General features: G+C 35.7%; 1 protein-coding gene across 4 annotated transcripts in view; it reads right to left on the reverse strand.

The window, feature by feature from the left end:
• Window positions 1–2,037: 2,037 nt before the first annotated feature.
• Window positions 2,038–15,024, reverse strand: part of ctcf (CCCTC-binding factor (zinc finger protein)) — a 32,757-nt gene continuing 19,770 nt past the window's right edge. For all 4 annotated transcript variants that reach the window (XM_059992768.1, XM_059992770.1, XM_059992771.1 and 1 more), the window contains exons 5-11: window positions 12,526–12,646; window positions 11,805–11,954; window positions 10,477–10,637; window positions 9,820–10,002; window positions 7,008–7,143; window positions 6,301–6,483; window positions 2,038–3,740 (exon numbers count right to left, since the gene is read on the reverse strand). In XM_059992768.1, coding sequence (XP_059848751.1) covers window positions 3,577–3,740; window positions 6,301–6,483; window positions 7,008–7,143; window positions 9,820–10,002; window positions 10,477–10,637; window positions 11,805–11,954; window positions 12,526–12,646 — 1,098 coding nt within the window. In that variant the 3' untranslated portion in view covers window positions 2,038–3,576. The remainder of the gene's footprint in view (window positions 3,741–6,300; window positions 6,484–7,007; window positions 7,144–9,819; window positions 10,003–10,476; window positions 10,638–11,804; window positions 11,955–12,525; window positions 12,647–15,024) is intronic.

Raw genomic sequence — 15,024 nt, forward strand, 5'->3', positions numbered from 1 at the left:
TGAATACTTAGGCAATTATTTTTTAATTTTATATTTATAATTAATTTAGATCACTTTGTCAAGACCTGTTTTCACTTTCATTGGGAAGTCTTCTCCTGTTGACCAGTGTCAAAAACTCAATTCTGATTCTATGTTGTAAAACAATAAGGATAAATTCTTTATATAGGCACTGTGTCACATGGATCCTTGTATCTTTCATGCCTAACATTGTCATTCAGCCCTTCATTATCAGCAAACTGACATATTTTCATCTTAATGATACAGATCATTAACACCTGAAAGATTTGTAGAAGGTTTGTCAAACATGTCCTTCATTTCATTAATCCATGCTGGTTCTGCTCCGTTGCTCCTGTCCTGCTACCACTTCCTTGAAAAATTTACAGCAGTTTTCCTCCAACTTATGATCTGTACTAAAGATTGAAATGACTACTTACTTCCAAATACAAATATAAACCAAATATATAAAAACGTAAATCTAGTTTATTTTGAGATGAGATTTTCCATTTTTGTGTTTTTTTTAAACCAAGCTCTTCAATGTATTAAAATTGCACAGGCAAGAACTGGTGCATACAACTTCAGAATTTCATTTATGTGTAATAACAGTACAAATTGAAATCTTGACATCAAACAGGGTTAGTGCTTGTTTATGAACAAGGGTAAACAGAAAACAAATTTTAATATTAGTAATTCCAACCTGCTCTTCCCTTGAGGTTTTGCACATTTGAAATCTAAATTATCCTTTTGCTTGTTATAAAGAGTGTTTGAAAAATTAATCCCATTTATAAATTATTATTTTCCTGACTAGCATTGAAAGAAAATGTTACATCACTTTACTGGCCATATCATGAATGTTTTGATGAAATGCCATCCCAGATGGTTGAAGATTCATTTTCTCTTAAAAGCTGCAAGCAACAACATAGTTGTTGGACTTTTGAACTGGTACAATAAAAAAGATTATCATATTTATCTTTCACAACTTAATCCTTTTCAGTATGTAGAGTTGGTTATTGCAAATTCAGTCCCAACTCGTAGATTTTGATGCACTTCCAAAACACAATCCTTCAACTACATGTTCTTGAAAATTAGACACGCACATCTTCCATAATGAATCCAGAAGTATACCCCACAATACTTCCATAACATACTGTTCAAACACTTGGTCATGTTGCTGAAATAATAACAATGTATCCATGGACAACTGATCATATAAACATACATAAATCTCACCTTCAGATCTGAGGATTTAAATAACATGTCATAAAATCTGTCACCAACAGATTAAAAATATTTGGATCACGGTTGCTCTCCAGGGAAGAAGGAAATATCATGTCCTTACTTGATCTTGAGTGTATGTGGCTTCAGATCTCATCTAGTCAGCTATTAACTGCCCTTTAAAATGCCCAAGCTACTAAGCTATAAAAATGCCCAACTGATACGATAAATAAAAACTTCCTAGTGGCAGTGGGAAAGGACTGCAGCAGTTTTAAGGTAACAAAGCAGCACCACACTCTGACAATTAATGAAGAGCAAAAAAATCTACACTTCAATAACTAATTAAAAATTAATCACATTCTCAATATACACCAGGATGTAATGCATTATATACAAAATTAGTCTCTTCTTGGTTGATAAATGACTGTTTAACAAACATTTTTCAACAAACTAATTATATTTTTTTTAAATTTCAATCCCTTAGCAGCAGTGCCAGTGGAATAAGCCCTTGAATTTCAGAGTCTTTATTAAGTTCAAAAATTTTGTTCTACAAGCCTTTCTGAGATGCATTTGAAAATAGAAACTAGTGTGGGATTTAATTAATAGCAAATCTGAATATAATGCATTATCTGAGATAAAATGAAAATACAGCTTGCTTAAATTTGCAAAGTAGAGCAGAACTTCAGTGTTTTATGAACCATTATAAAAACAGCCATGCAGTCACCTATTATGCCATTTATAGTCAAAAAAAATTTAAATATCAAATATCAATTAATGAATATGCAAATGCAATAAAAATTCACCAAAATGAAACAACACATGAAAGGCAGGTAAATGGTTTATTTACCAGCTGTACAGCACTACATTAATTAGATGCTTTACCCTAGCTTACACAAACCCATTGAAAGAGTATTTTTACATTGCTTCCTCATCAGCATGACTCCCTGTTCTTCACCAAAACAGTACAGCCACAATAAAAATAAACAAAATCAACCCAGAGTCAAATGCTAAAAAGGGGCAGAAAGCAGATTTAATTGCAATTCATCTAGAACAAAAAAAATTCATGTTGATTCAGCAAATAAAGCATGTTTTCTGACATACTTTTGTGGCACATCTTTCTCTTATCTGCAACAGCGCAAACTTCATATTACTTTATTTTGCATCACAAAGCACAAATGGATATAATCAATCTTCAGAACTCTGCCTTCTTCTAGTTTTAAAGGATTAGTTCCATCATGCCCTCTTACAAATATATCAGATACATGAGGTTCAGAGAAGCGAAAAGTAATAGGTGGGAGACAACCAACCTATAATGGAAATAAGTAATTAAAATTTACAACATTAAAATCTGCAACTTTAAAGGGATCTGTAGTATGCTGTGAATGTGCTCATTACAATTTGACATTTTCTGCTCTGAACAGCTCAATTTGCAAATTATTTTTTTACATGATTCTGCACATATTCACAAACACGGAAGAGTTTGACTCTTTGTGACAAATAATCTGTAAACGTCTCAAGCAGTGGTTAAAATGTTACTCTCCTGCACTTTTGATACATAATCACTAGAAAAGATTAAAATGTAAAAAAGTTATCTACAACAAGCATGACCATTTTTGAGATGCCCTGTACAAAAAAAAGGCAAACACACAACAAACGTCAGTGTTACTATGGGTGGTCAGTTCTAAAATAATTCATTTAGTTGGAACTTAATTTAACAGTAACACAAATATTTGCAATCAGTAATTTGCACTGTGAGACATCCAACTATTGCAAAAGAAACCAAAATTTGTCTTACCATTTATAATCAGGTTGCACAAAGTCATAGCTATTCTTCCAAAAATTCACAATTTTTTGTATTTAAAGTTAACTACAAGTCAAATTTCCACCTACTCTCCTCTTAAGTAAGGCAGGATTTTTATGGTAAAAATAGCCTTTGTTCTTTGCAACATATATATATCACAATATTTCGTGCCACAAGGAAACATTCCTCTTATGCAAAAGGAGTGACGGCACAGATACTGTACACAATTGTTATTTAAGGACAGCAAACTAGTTTGCTGGCCAGTGTACATAAAGCGTACAAAGCATCTCATGGTGTACCATTTCAGTACTGAGAAATTATTCAGAGAAACATATTGGGGACATTTTTGACAAATAAAATAACAATTTTCTGATTCATAAATAGCATTCTATGCTATATGAAGGGACTAGACTATATTCATTTAGCTTCCTGATGAAAAATTCTCTAGTACTCAAAAGGTTAAATGGCCTAAATCATTCCATATAAGCATGTGTCAAAGCAAAAAAATACATGTTTATTTTATTCCGTAGGGCCATATTATTAGCATGCCTGGCCTTCCTCCATCACCGGTCCATCATACTAAGGATCATCTCTGGTGTGATGTCTCCATTCTGAGCCTCAATTCCTGCTTGTGCCTGTACATCTTCCGCCTCAGGCTCTTTCTTTATTTCAACAATGATGTTTTCAATAGTTGTAGTTCCAGGTTCTTGTAACTGTTGACCCGTTCCTGTTCAGAAAATAGAACAAAATTAAAACCATACGTAAATGTATCTTGAACAGAACCATGCTTTGGAAGCTGGGGAATTGAACAAAAGTACTTCATTCCAAGAAGAAACTGGACAAGGAGAAGCAAACATTACACGGACTATCTTTTTACATTGAAAAGAGACACAATAGTGCTGCAGGTTGACAAATTAGATATTCTTTCCTTAAACAAGATGTCAAATTGCAGCTGTTTCATACTACCAAGTCAATCAAGTCTAAAGAATAGCCATGACAGACCTGCTTGTTAATAGTTAGTCAGGGTTTTTTCCCTCTGGAATAGTTAAGTGCCAGGAATTTAGTATCACTCCTTTGTACAACACCAATATCTGCACCTTTACACAGCCTGGTTTCCCATTTTTCACAAATTAATTTATCAGTTCTCAGTCTTCTATTTTAAATATTTGTAAATTTTAGTTTGTAATGCAAGATGCTCACTCTGGATCATACCAAATGTATTAACTCATCTCACTATCTGCTTAATCCTCTTTAATTTCCTCAGGTTAGACAATATAATTCAAATTCTCCTCTTTAACCTGCATAATGAATGAACACTAACTTAAGAACCCCTTAAGCCTGCTCCATCATTCAATAAAATCACAGCTTATCCTGCTCCACTTTCTTGTCCAATCACTTTTCTTCTGATTCTTTTAGTAACCAAAAACCTAACACTCTTAACTAAATTCAGAGAAAGATGATCCCCATTCAACACAGATTTTTATGATTTTTGTTTTTTAAAAAAAAATGCTTCACATAAAGAAATGTCTTCACAACCAACTTCTTATTTCAAGCCCAATTGCACTAGTTTTATACTCCTAACTACAGGAAACATCTCGGTTTCTACCAATTCCTTTTAAAATTGTGTAAGCCTCACTCTTCATTTTCCTAATCCTGAGCGAATAGAGCCAACATTCCACAAATGTATCCTTACAGGGCAATTCCTCAGTCCAAGTATTAATCCAGGTTTTGCTTCCAATGGAACCATACTTTGCCTTGGAATAGAAAGGACCAAAACTTTGCACAAGTCTGAGAAGCCTCAACAAACTACTATACAATAGAAGCAAATTTGCCTTACTTTTGTTTTCAAACCCACTTGCTTTAAGTCAACATATCACCTACCTGCCTATTTTTTTTGTGTGGTAGTTTTCATCATCCAGTAAGCAGTATTTATTAATTTGTCAGATAAAAGAATATATATACTTTTTTAACCTTTACTAAGTGAACCTCACATTTTCCAACATAATGCTCTATTTAGAACCTTATTAACCCTGGTTATATTATACACAACCAGTCAACTCTGAGATCCGTTTTCACTATTTCAATTACTATTGAACCCAAGGGATCTTGCTGGCAAGCAAGCCTCAGGCAGGATACTTGCTGACTCTATTACTAATACCCCATCAGCCTTTGGTAGGTGTCCCGCTTGGTGGCGCAATAATATCAGCACCGGACTCAGGAGCGAAGGTTCCTGAGTTCGAATCCAAGTCGGGTTGAGCGTTGAGCTAGCAACTCGGCCTTGCAAAAATAAGAATAGCTTGCTACGGAAAGAAACACAGTCAAAAGATAGTGCCCCAGTAACTCCACTGCCAAGTTAAGGGCTATTCTTCTTCGGTTGGTGATTGAAACTTTCAACTTCATATATGTTCTGAACATTGTACTTAATGAAAACTATTACTAAAGGATGTAAATTGTTCTTAAAAAGTGTAAATATAAATGAGTAGAAAAAGATTTTTTTCCCTATCTCCATTCAGGAAATCCTCAGTCCAGAGACAGGTACATTTATAATATCAGCACAACATACACAAAATGCTGGTGGGCCTCAGCAGCCCAGGCAACATCTGTGGGAAAAAAAGTAAACTGTTGATATTTTGAGTCAAGACCCTTTATCAGCTTCTCTTGTTTGTACATTTATTGTATGCCAGAACTGACAGTCATTGGATCAGAGACTGAGGAATCCCAATAGAAGAGGGCTATGCCACTGGCCTTCACTGACAAAGCAATGACTGATGCAAAGGAATATCTTAATTTAGCATAACACAATCTTACAAGTAGTAGTACTGTCAAGTCTAAGGCTCGCTTGTTTTAAACAGCAAACGGAACCTATTATGCTGATTAATGACAACAGACTGAATCCACAGTTAATGCTGTCAACGTATTATTGAAGAACATCAAACCATTCAAAGGCAAAATTATATGTAAAACAAAGACAGACAAGCAAACTCTAGGCCCAGCATCAGCTCAGCCTGGAACCAAGCCAAACAAATCAATTTCATCAAGTTATCTGTCCCAACTAGGGTATCAGCTGGGTGTCACCTGAGTTGTCCTTAATGGCCTCATGCTCAGAATAAATATGGAACATACAGCTAGCTTCTGATGCTCAAAGTTTTGCTATGCAGAATTTATATGTGAAATGATTGTGGCTCATTAATACTACAGTTAACATTTAAACAGGGTCAAAGCTACACCAAAAACAGGATACTTCTGCATAGTATGTTTACATGAATAACTTTAAAAAAGTAGAATACCAGTATTCTTGTTTGACTGATTAGTTTTGCCAGGTGGTCGACCCCTTCTTTTCTTGGCTGGCGTAGGTATTGGGATGACTTCTACAATGGGCTGCTCCTCCTCTTCCTCTTTCTCAGGCTTGCTCACATCTGCCTCATCATCTTCATCACCATCCAGTTCAGGTTCAGCAGTATCATCTTCATCTGCAAAAGTAACCATAATGGAAACAGGAATATTCAAGCATACCCAGTTTAGCACTGGACTAAAGTCTACACATTCTTTTAACATTTTTTTGTACTTTGGGCTCTTTTACATAATATTTTTACTGTTATATTAAGTCTGACATTGCTATTCACAATGAGTAGAATAACATGAATCAATCCATAGACTTGAATTTTTCACATTATGAGTCACTAAACAGAGTAGACATTATAGAACTTCGTAAAAAAAAAGGCATTTTTTAAGCAAAAGGTGTGAATACCACTGAAAAACATAGATCAAAACACTAACATATATTACTGTGCAAAAGTCTTAGGCACCCCAGGTATTGTATAAAAATTTTGGTTTTAGATGTTCAATTTTTAAACATGTACATTAGTGTGTCAGATGGAATGGCAATGCTTCAAAGATACTGCCAATCTTATTGTCTGTAGAGATAATACAGATGATTTTTGATTAAGGCAAGATTATGGAGCTAAATGTTGAGAACTGATGAATATAATATTACCACTATCAGAAGAGTCTCCTTTCTTGGATTGCATTTTTCGCTTCCTCCCTCGTCCCTTGCTCTTCTTGCGTTCTACTGCATCACCTTCTTCTCCTCCTGGCCCACTGCAATTCTCAGCATGTTTTGTCATTGTATTCTATAAAAAGCAAAGCAAAAAGGCCATCACAAAAAGTTTTAGTTTTAAAATAGAAAAAAAAGTTCAGGTCACAAAGACTATCTATCTCCATCCTCTGTAATTTTTTAAAAATATTGTGAACATCCTAAATCACACACTTTTTTCAAGAAGTGGTATTTGCCGGAGTCCAATTGTATATCAATTATACAGTGGTGTTAGAAAGCTTGTGAACCCTGTAGAATTTTCTCTTTCTGCATAAATATGATCTAAAATGTGATCAGATCTTCACACAAGTCCTAAAGCTAGATAAAGAGAATCAAATTAAACAAATAACACAAAAAATATTAAACTTGTTCATTTATTTATTGAGAAAAATTATCCAATATTACATGCATTTGTTGGAAAAAGTATGCGAACCTTTGCTTTGAGTAACTGGTGTGACCCTCTTGTACAGCAATAACTTCAACCAAATGTTTCCATTTTATGCCATTTCTCTTTACAAAACTGCTTCAACTCTGGGATGTTGCTGGACTTCTTTGCATGAACTGCTCACTTCAGGTCCTTCACAACATTTCTATAGGATTAAGGTCAGGACTTTGTCTAGACCATTTCAAAATACAAATTTTCTTCATTATCCAACTTCCATTAAGCTTCAGGCGACAGACTGCTACCCTGACATTTTCCTGTAAAATGTCGATACTGTTTTTGAATTCACTGTTCCCTCAACAATTGCAAGCTGTCCAGTGCCTGAGGCAGCAAACCCGCCCCAAACTACGATGCTCCTTCCACCATGCTTCACAGTTGGGATGAGGTTTTGGTGTTGGTGTGCAGTGCCCTATTTCCTCCAAACATAGCTGTGTGCATTTTTGCCAAAAAGATCAACTTTTTCAAACTTGAGACATGTAGCAGTTTATTTTGGACAGCAGTAGTTTCCTCTGTGGTGTCCTTCCATGAACACAATTCTTGTTCAGTGTTTTTCTTAGAGGACACATGAATAGACACTTCAGCAAGTTCTAGAGATTTCTGCAGGTCTTTGCTGTTTACCCTTGGGTTCTTTTTCACCTCCTTCAGCATTGCATGTTGTGCTCTTGGTGTGATCTTTGCAGGATGCCCAGTCCTAGGGAGAGTAGCAACAGTACCGAATTTCCTCCATTTGTAGACAATTTCTCTTAACATGGACTGATGAACACTCAGGTCTTTAGAAAAGCTTTTGTAGCCTTTTCCAGCTTCACGCTTCTTCTAAGGTCCCCTGAAAGTTGCTTTGATCGAGACATGGTGCACATAAACAGATTTTTCTCGAGAAGAGCACGCTCTGTCAGTAACCTGACTTTGAGAGTCTTTTTTATAGGGCAGAGCACCTCTGCCACCCACATCTCCAATCTCATCTCATTGATCAGAACACTTGATTCCAAATACCTTTTGTAGAAAGTTCACATGCTTTTTCCAACAAATGCATGTAATACTGGATTACTTTTCTCAATAAATGAACAAGTATTATTTTTTTTGTGTTGTTTATTTAATTGGGTTCTCTATCTACTTTTAGGATTTACGTGAATATCTGATCACATTTTAGGTCATATTTATGCAGAAATAAGAGAAAATTCTACAGGGTTCACAAACTTTCTAGCGCTTCTATATAAATGCTAGAAATATATGCCTATCGAGATGCAATAATTCGTTTTCACATAAAATTTCCTTGAATTAACATATTTCTAGTTTTCAGTTTCTGCTATTTGTTCAACTACTCTAGTGTGATTGTATTGTGCCCATTTATTGATATGCTTCCCCACTTGTCTTCTTTTAAACAGGCCATCTTATGGCTAAACTGATTTTTTTTAAGCTGCCGCCCAAGCCAAGATTCCAGACCCAATTTAAAATGTAAAAGGCCCTACATACATCAACCGTTTGCCAAGCATCATCATCAGAAAAAGACAATGGCATGGCACCTCACCAATCAATCATCGTAATGCCACCAGCATTTAGTAGCACAAATGCTCCTTTATTACATTCATGGCAAAGACAACAGATTTTTCACATACAGATAACTACTCTTGATGATGAGTTAATTCACAAAAAAAAAACACAATTTCAGACTGTCATTTTAACAGCGTCTAGCACTGATAGTGGTATATCTAGATCATCATGACAGCCTCGCAAAGTGAATAAGAACATGCAATTATTAAAGGTATGGTGCCATTGTCTGAACTACTGGACATGCAAGAGAAAAAATACGACGAATCCAGATGGGGGCTTGATAGTCAATATGAATTCAGTGGTTTCTTTTTCTTTGCTGCATGACCCCATGAACTTTTTGGATAGCATATTAATCTCTTGAATTGAAAAATATAGCTCAGGTAACAAGTGCTACAGATGAGGGATAACAAGTACCAAAATGTGCTCTAGAAGAAAGTTTCATAATATTACACATGAAAAATCTCATATTCATTTATGAAGGGGCAGCACATCACTTCTTTCTGAACTTTATATTTTTCTAATCAATTTTTTGTACATTATCATCTTTTCTGCAATATCTTCAGTTCTACCCTACCCTCTGAACCCTCACTGACCATTTTCATTACACATTTACACTGACATCTTTATTATAACTTAAGTCATCCCTTATTTCAGTGCCTCAACATAAATGACACTGCAAAGATGCAAACTGTTAGGAACTTTAAAAATTAAAATATTAGATACCTTACGAGTGAAGGCTTTGCCACATTTTGTGCACATAAAAGTTGCAGGAATAAAACTTGGATCATGGTAGCGCTTGAAGTGCATGTCCAACAGCTGTTTTTGCCGGAAAGTTTTATCACATTGGCTGCAAGAATAAGGCTTTTCTCCAGTATGAGTGCGTTTGTGCATCACCATGTGACGCTCCTGCAGGATGGGAATTAAGGAAACTGCAGCATTAAATGAAGATAGTAAAATGGCATCCGTTTAATGTTAGGGATATTTGAGAAACTACTTTTAGCCCTTGACATGTACACCTCGCCCCCAACTTTAATTCAAAATCCATACCTGTCACTCAATCATTCTGAAAGAAAACAATTGCAGTTCAAAATCCATGTTATTCATGAACATAATTGCTTATTTTCATTCATTTTCAAATAATGACATCTATACAAGTGTTAGAATATTTTTTCACTAGCTGTACTTCATAAAATGTGCCCAAAATTTACCTGCCTTAATCCATTTGAATTTCATTTCAACGTTAGCATAGATGCTGACCAACTTTCTATGAAATAAAATTCCCATTCTCTGACCTAAAGTTGCAATCACCAAAAATCCAAATCTTACTAAATACCCCATCTGCTACACAAAGTAACATTAAGGATTGTTCAACTACAATACCTGTTTACATGCATAATCGCAAAGTTCACATTTGAAACGTTTCTCATTCTTGTGAGATTTCTGATGTTGTATGAGGGCATATCGCTCATGGAAGACTGCATCACAATAACGGCACTTTTTGCCTGACTCAAGATAGGAATGCTGTTTTCTTAAATGAACACCTGTGAAGAAGATGGTTTGATGAGATTTAGCTTGCATTTTACACCATTATTTACCATAAAACAGAGAGACCTAAACAAGGATGCCACCTCAGCATCTAATGGAAGTAATATAGCTGATTTATTTTCAAGTACCCTAAGTGACGATATGTGCCAGAGATACACAAACTGTTTTACAACAGAGATACATAAACTGTGTAAGCATACACTAATCTCCCACAGACACAAAATAATACATAGAAAAGGGTTAACAGGGTATAGGAAACAGGCATGTTACATTAATGCAGTCAAGAACTTGGCTGAAGTTTCATTTTGCCACACTGGTAATGTAGACTAATGAATATTTATTTAAATTTTATAAAAAGCTTAAATCATTCAATGCATGTGAGAAACAAATTGAAAAAACACACAACTTTCATTAGAAACACCATGAGAATAAGAATTGAAGTCGAACTTTCTTTTCAATAAATATATCTCATGTTATTCAGAATCTAGCAGCCAGAAAATTAATGACAATATTGCATGCATGCAATAACGCAATGTGTTGAAGGTAGGAAGTAGGAACAACCACCTGTCTCAGTCATAATTCATTCTTTGTGATCACACAGTTCACTTGTGTCTACATTAGTGTCTAAGAAACACTGCATTTAAAAAAATGTGCTACACATCCAACGCAAAGAATTAGATACTTAAAATTAACAGTAATAATATTGAAGTGAAAAACTTTACATGAATTATTCTACAATATTTTCATATATTTTTCTCCTGGAAATAGAACAGGAGGAAAGGATAAAAACAAAAACAAAGGAATGATCATGGAAAACAAGCATCCATTCTCTGACATCCAAGTGCAAAGCAAAAGTGACTAAATACTAAACTAGTAATAAGACTAATACTTTGGTAACATCCACAAGATTTAATGAACTGTAGTTCATGTGGGGTTAAACATCAGTTTTGGGCACAACCTGTATGTCTCTAGCTGTTATTTTCTTGGATATGGATTCTGTTTAATATTCAAATTGTAAACTAACTGTTATACTGTTTGCATTCAAACTTATACCACTATATTAGAAATAATGTCTGCCTGGAAACATATCAATAGGTCTTGATCACTATATTCCCCATTTTTGTGCATTTATATTTAAATTTTGAAGATATAAGTTCACTTACCCAGATCACTTTTTCTAGCAATAACTGTATCACAATGTGGACAGTGAAATTTGGCCACATTTTCTGTATGTTTCTGTAAAATGTGCATCTTCATTGTTCCACTTTGAGTGAAGCGAGCGTGACAGATGTAGCATTCATACGGTTTCTCACCTGTTTAAGACATTCATGTTGTAGGAATACACTTCAAAAACATCAAAATCTGTGGTAATTAATTAATAAATTGCAATACCACAATATGATTCAATGTTAATAATAAAGCACACTAGAATTTTTCAGAAATAAAAAGGCTCTTCACCTTTGAGGTTGACCAGCTATTATCACTGGACTTTGATGGCTGAAGGAGATCTTTTAAGCTGATAAATATCACATTGTGACAGCACTACTTTGAAAAGAAAGAGGCAAGTCCATACATTTGTCCAAAATGCAAGACTGACACTAGTACGGATTCTGCTTATCATCCTCTTTCTAGAAGAGGCTATTTCAGAACAAAAACTGTTGCTGAGAAGGAATTTGAAAAGTATCCAACTATAAATAAAGCATTGAACATAAACATCAGTAATCATTTACTTTACTAGGAATTAATGATGACACAATTGAATATTGCCAACTTGATGTCAGGTAAATATTCTTTTATGTCACAGCTTAGGTGCATACATAATAAGATGAGAAATAAGCATTGCACTCACATGCAAATAGCAGAATACACTAAATATTACTGTACCAGAGTGGGTCCTCATGTGACGCTTCAGTTTATAGGTGTCCCTGCTGGCATAGCTACAAAGACTACATTGGAACGGGCGTTCTCCAGTATGAGAGCGAATGTGGCGCTTTAACTTACTGACCTGGAAACCAAAACAATAGATATTTCACTCCCTTTTAATTTGTTCTATCAATTATCAATTCTAACTATTGCCAGTATTTACATTTTGCTGCCCAATATCATTAACAAACTCCCTAAAATGCATTTTTTTGTTACAAACGCAAGAGATTCTGCAGATGTTGGAAATCTATAGAAACACACACAAAATGCTGGAGGAACTCAGCGGGTCCGGCAGCATCTACATAAATGAATAAACAGTTGAGATTTTGGAACAAGACCCTTCTTTAGGACTATTTTTAAAATGTTCTTCTCTGGGTGCCCAACACAAGATCAATATTAATGTTAATTAGCAAGTACCCCTACCGCCCTGGTTGTTAAATTGCCTTTGGAACATTAATTCAGATTGAAAAAGGTGAGAATACACAACTTTCCATTCAGCAATCAGAGGAGAATGGGGGTCTGTAACTTAAAAATAAATACAAACTAAAAAGCAAATTATTTTAGTTTCACCAATATTTACATGCAAAAAACATTAACCCAATACTGGATATCAAAGAAGATCAAGCATTAAAGTGGAGAAAATCAGTGGCATGATTCTTCATAGTCTGGGGCCCCAATTCCATTGATCCTTCAAAGTTGTCAAGCAAGTTGATAGGTTGGCTAAGGCAGCAACTGACCTTAATCAGTTGGGGGACTAAGTTCAAGAACAGTGAGGTTATGTTGCAGCTCTACAAAACTCGGGTTGAACCACACTAAGGGTATAGTATTCAGTTCTGATCGCTTCATTAGAGGAAAGATGTGGAAGCTTTAGATGATTCTGCCTGAATTAGAGCATCTATCTTATGAGGAAAGGTTGGGCATGCCTGGACTTTTGTCTTTTGAGAAAAGAAGGATGAGAGGTGATTTGATAGAGGTGTACAAAATTACCTGAGGCATAGATAAAATAGCCAAGCAGCACCCTTTTCCCAAGGAGACAATAGCCTATACCAGAGGAAATCCAATTAAGGCGAGTGGAGAAAAGTTTAGAGGAAGTATCAAAGGAATGTTTTTTTAAAAGAAAAGTACATAGTGTATGGTGGGTGCCTGTAATACACTGCCAGGAATGGTGGTAGAGGCTGATACAATAAGGGCATTTAAGAGACTCTTAGATAGACTCATGGATATAAGCAAAAAATGGAAGGAGGACTTTGTGGATTGGACTTCTGGGTCACCAAGGGAAAGGCAGCGTAGGGAAAGGCCCCTCAACAAAAAAGAATGTAAACTGCCCCAAAGCCGAAATTAGACAAATATTTAGTACCATATAACTATACCAACAAAAGGGGCAAGGATTACATCTAAGTATAAAAAGTCCGCTCAGAATGCTGATCAATACGAGTCGCAGCAACACGAGGGGGCTATCTTCCCCACAGCTAGCCAGGACAGAGATAATGAGTAAGAACCAGTGAACCTGACTTTGATTCTCAGAGAGATAGGTGATTTCCAACAAGATAACAACAAACATCTGGAAGATATTAAAGGAGAAATAGTAAAAACTAATTTGAGGTTAGATGAAGCCGAAGTGAGGATTGTAGGGACTGAGGAAAGGCTGCAAAATGCAGAGGAAGTGATAGCAGAAATGCTAGTTACAAGAGCAGCTCCGGTGGGAACTAATAGACCAAGAAGGCCGCTCAAGAAGGGAAAATGTGAGGATCTATGGAGTTCCCAAAGGAGCTGAAGGTAAACCCAGATTGGTGATTCCCTTTGTGGAGAAGCTGCTTAGAGAGGACCATGATATACCAGACGCAAAAGACCTACAGATACAAAGGGCCCACCAGGCATTAGCACCACAGCCTCCGGCAGACAGTTGGCTCCATTATTACTTAACACCTTTAACTGGATCTTACAGAGAAGAGAAATTCCACCTTCCTGGAGAGAGGCGATTATCTCATTTATTGCCAAGGAAGGTAAAGCTAAACTAGATTGCAGTAATTGCCAGCCAGTCAGTGTCCTTAATTTGGATTATAAATTATTTCCATCTATATTAGCTCATAGATTAGAAAAGCTTCTACCTGGCCTCATTCACTTACACCAGACTGGGTTCATCCAGCAAAGACAAACTCAGGACAACATAAGGAGAACTTTACACATACTAGAACAGGTTACTAAGAACGGGACAGAGACAATGATGGTGGGATTAGATGCCGAGAAAGCTTTTGATTCAGTTAGATGGGTATTCCTATACAAAGTGTTAGGAAGATTTGGCTTTCAAAAAAAGTTTATTAAAGTAATTCAGACTTTATATGCCAGCCCTACAGCTGGATTTAAGATAAACGGGGACCTCTTTGACTCTTTTATTTTATAGAGAGGAACTTGACAGGGATGCCCAATTTTCCCTCTCCTTTTTGCACTATACATTGAACC

Source organism: Hypanus sabinus, chromosome 17 (genome assembly GCF_030144855.1).
Source record: "Hypanus sabinus isolate sHypSab1 chromosome 17, sHypSab1.hap1, whole genome shotgun sequence".
NCBI classification, from domain to species: Eukaryota; Metazoa; Chordata; class Chondrichthyes; order Myliobatiformes; family Dasyatidae; genus Hypanus; species Hypanus sabinus.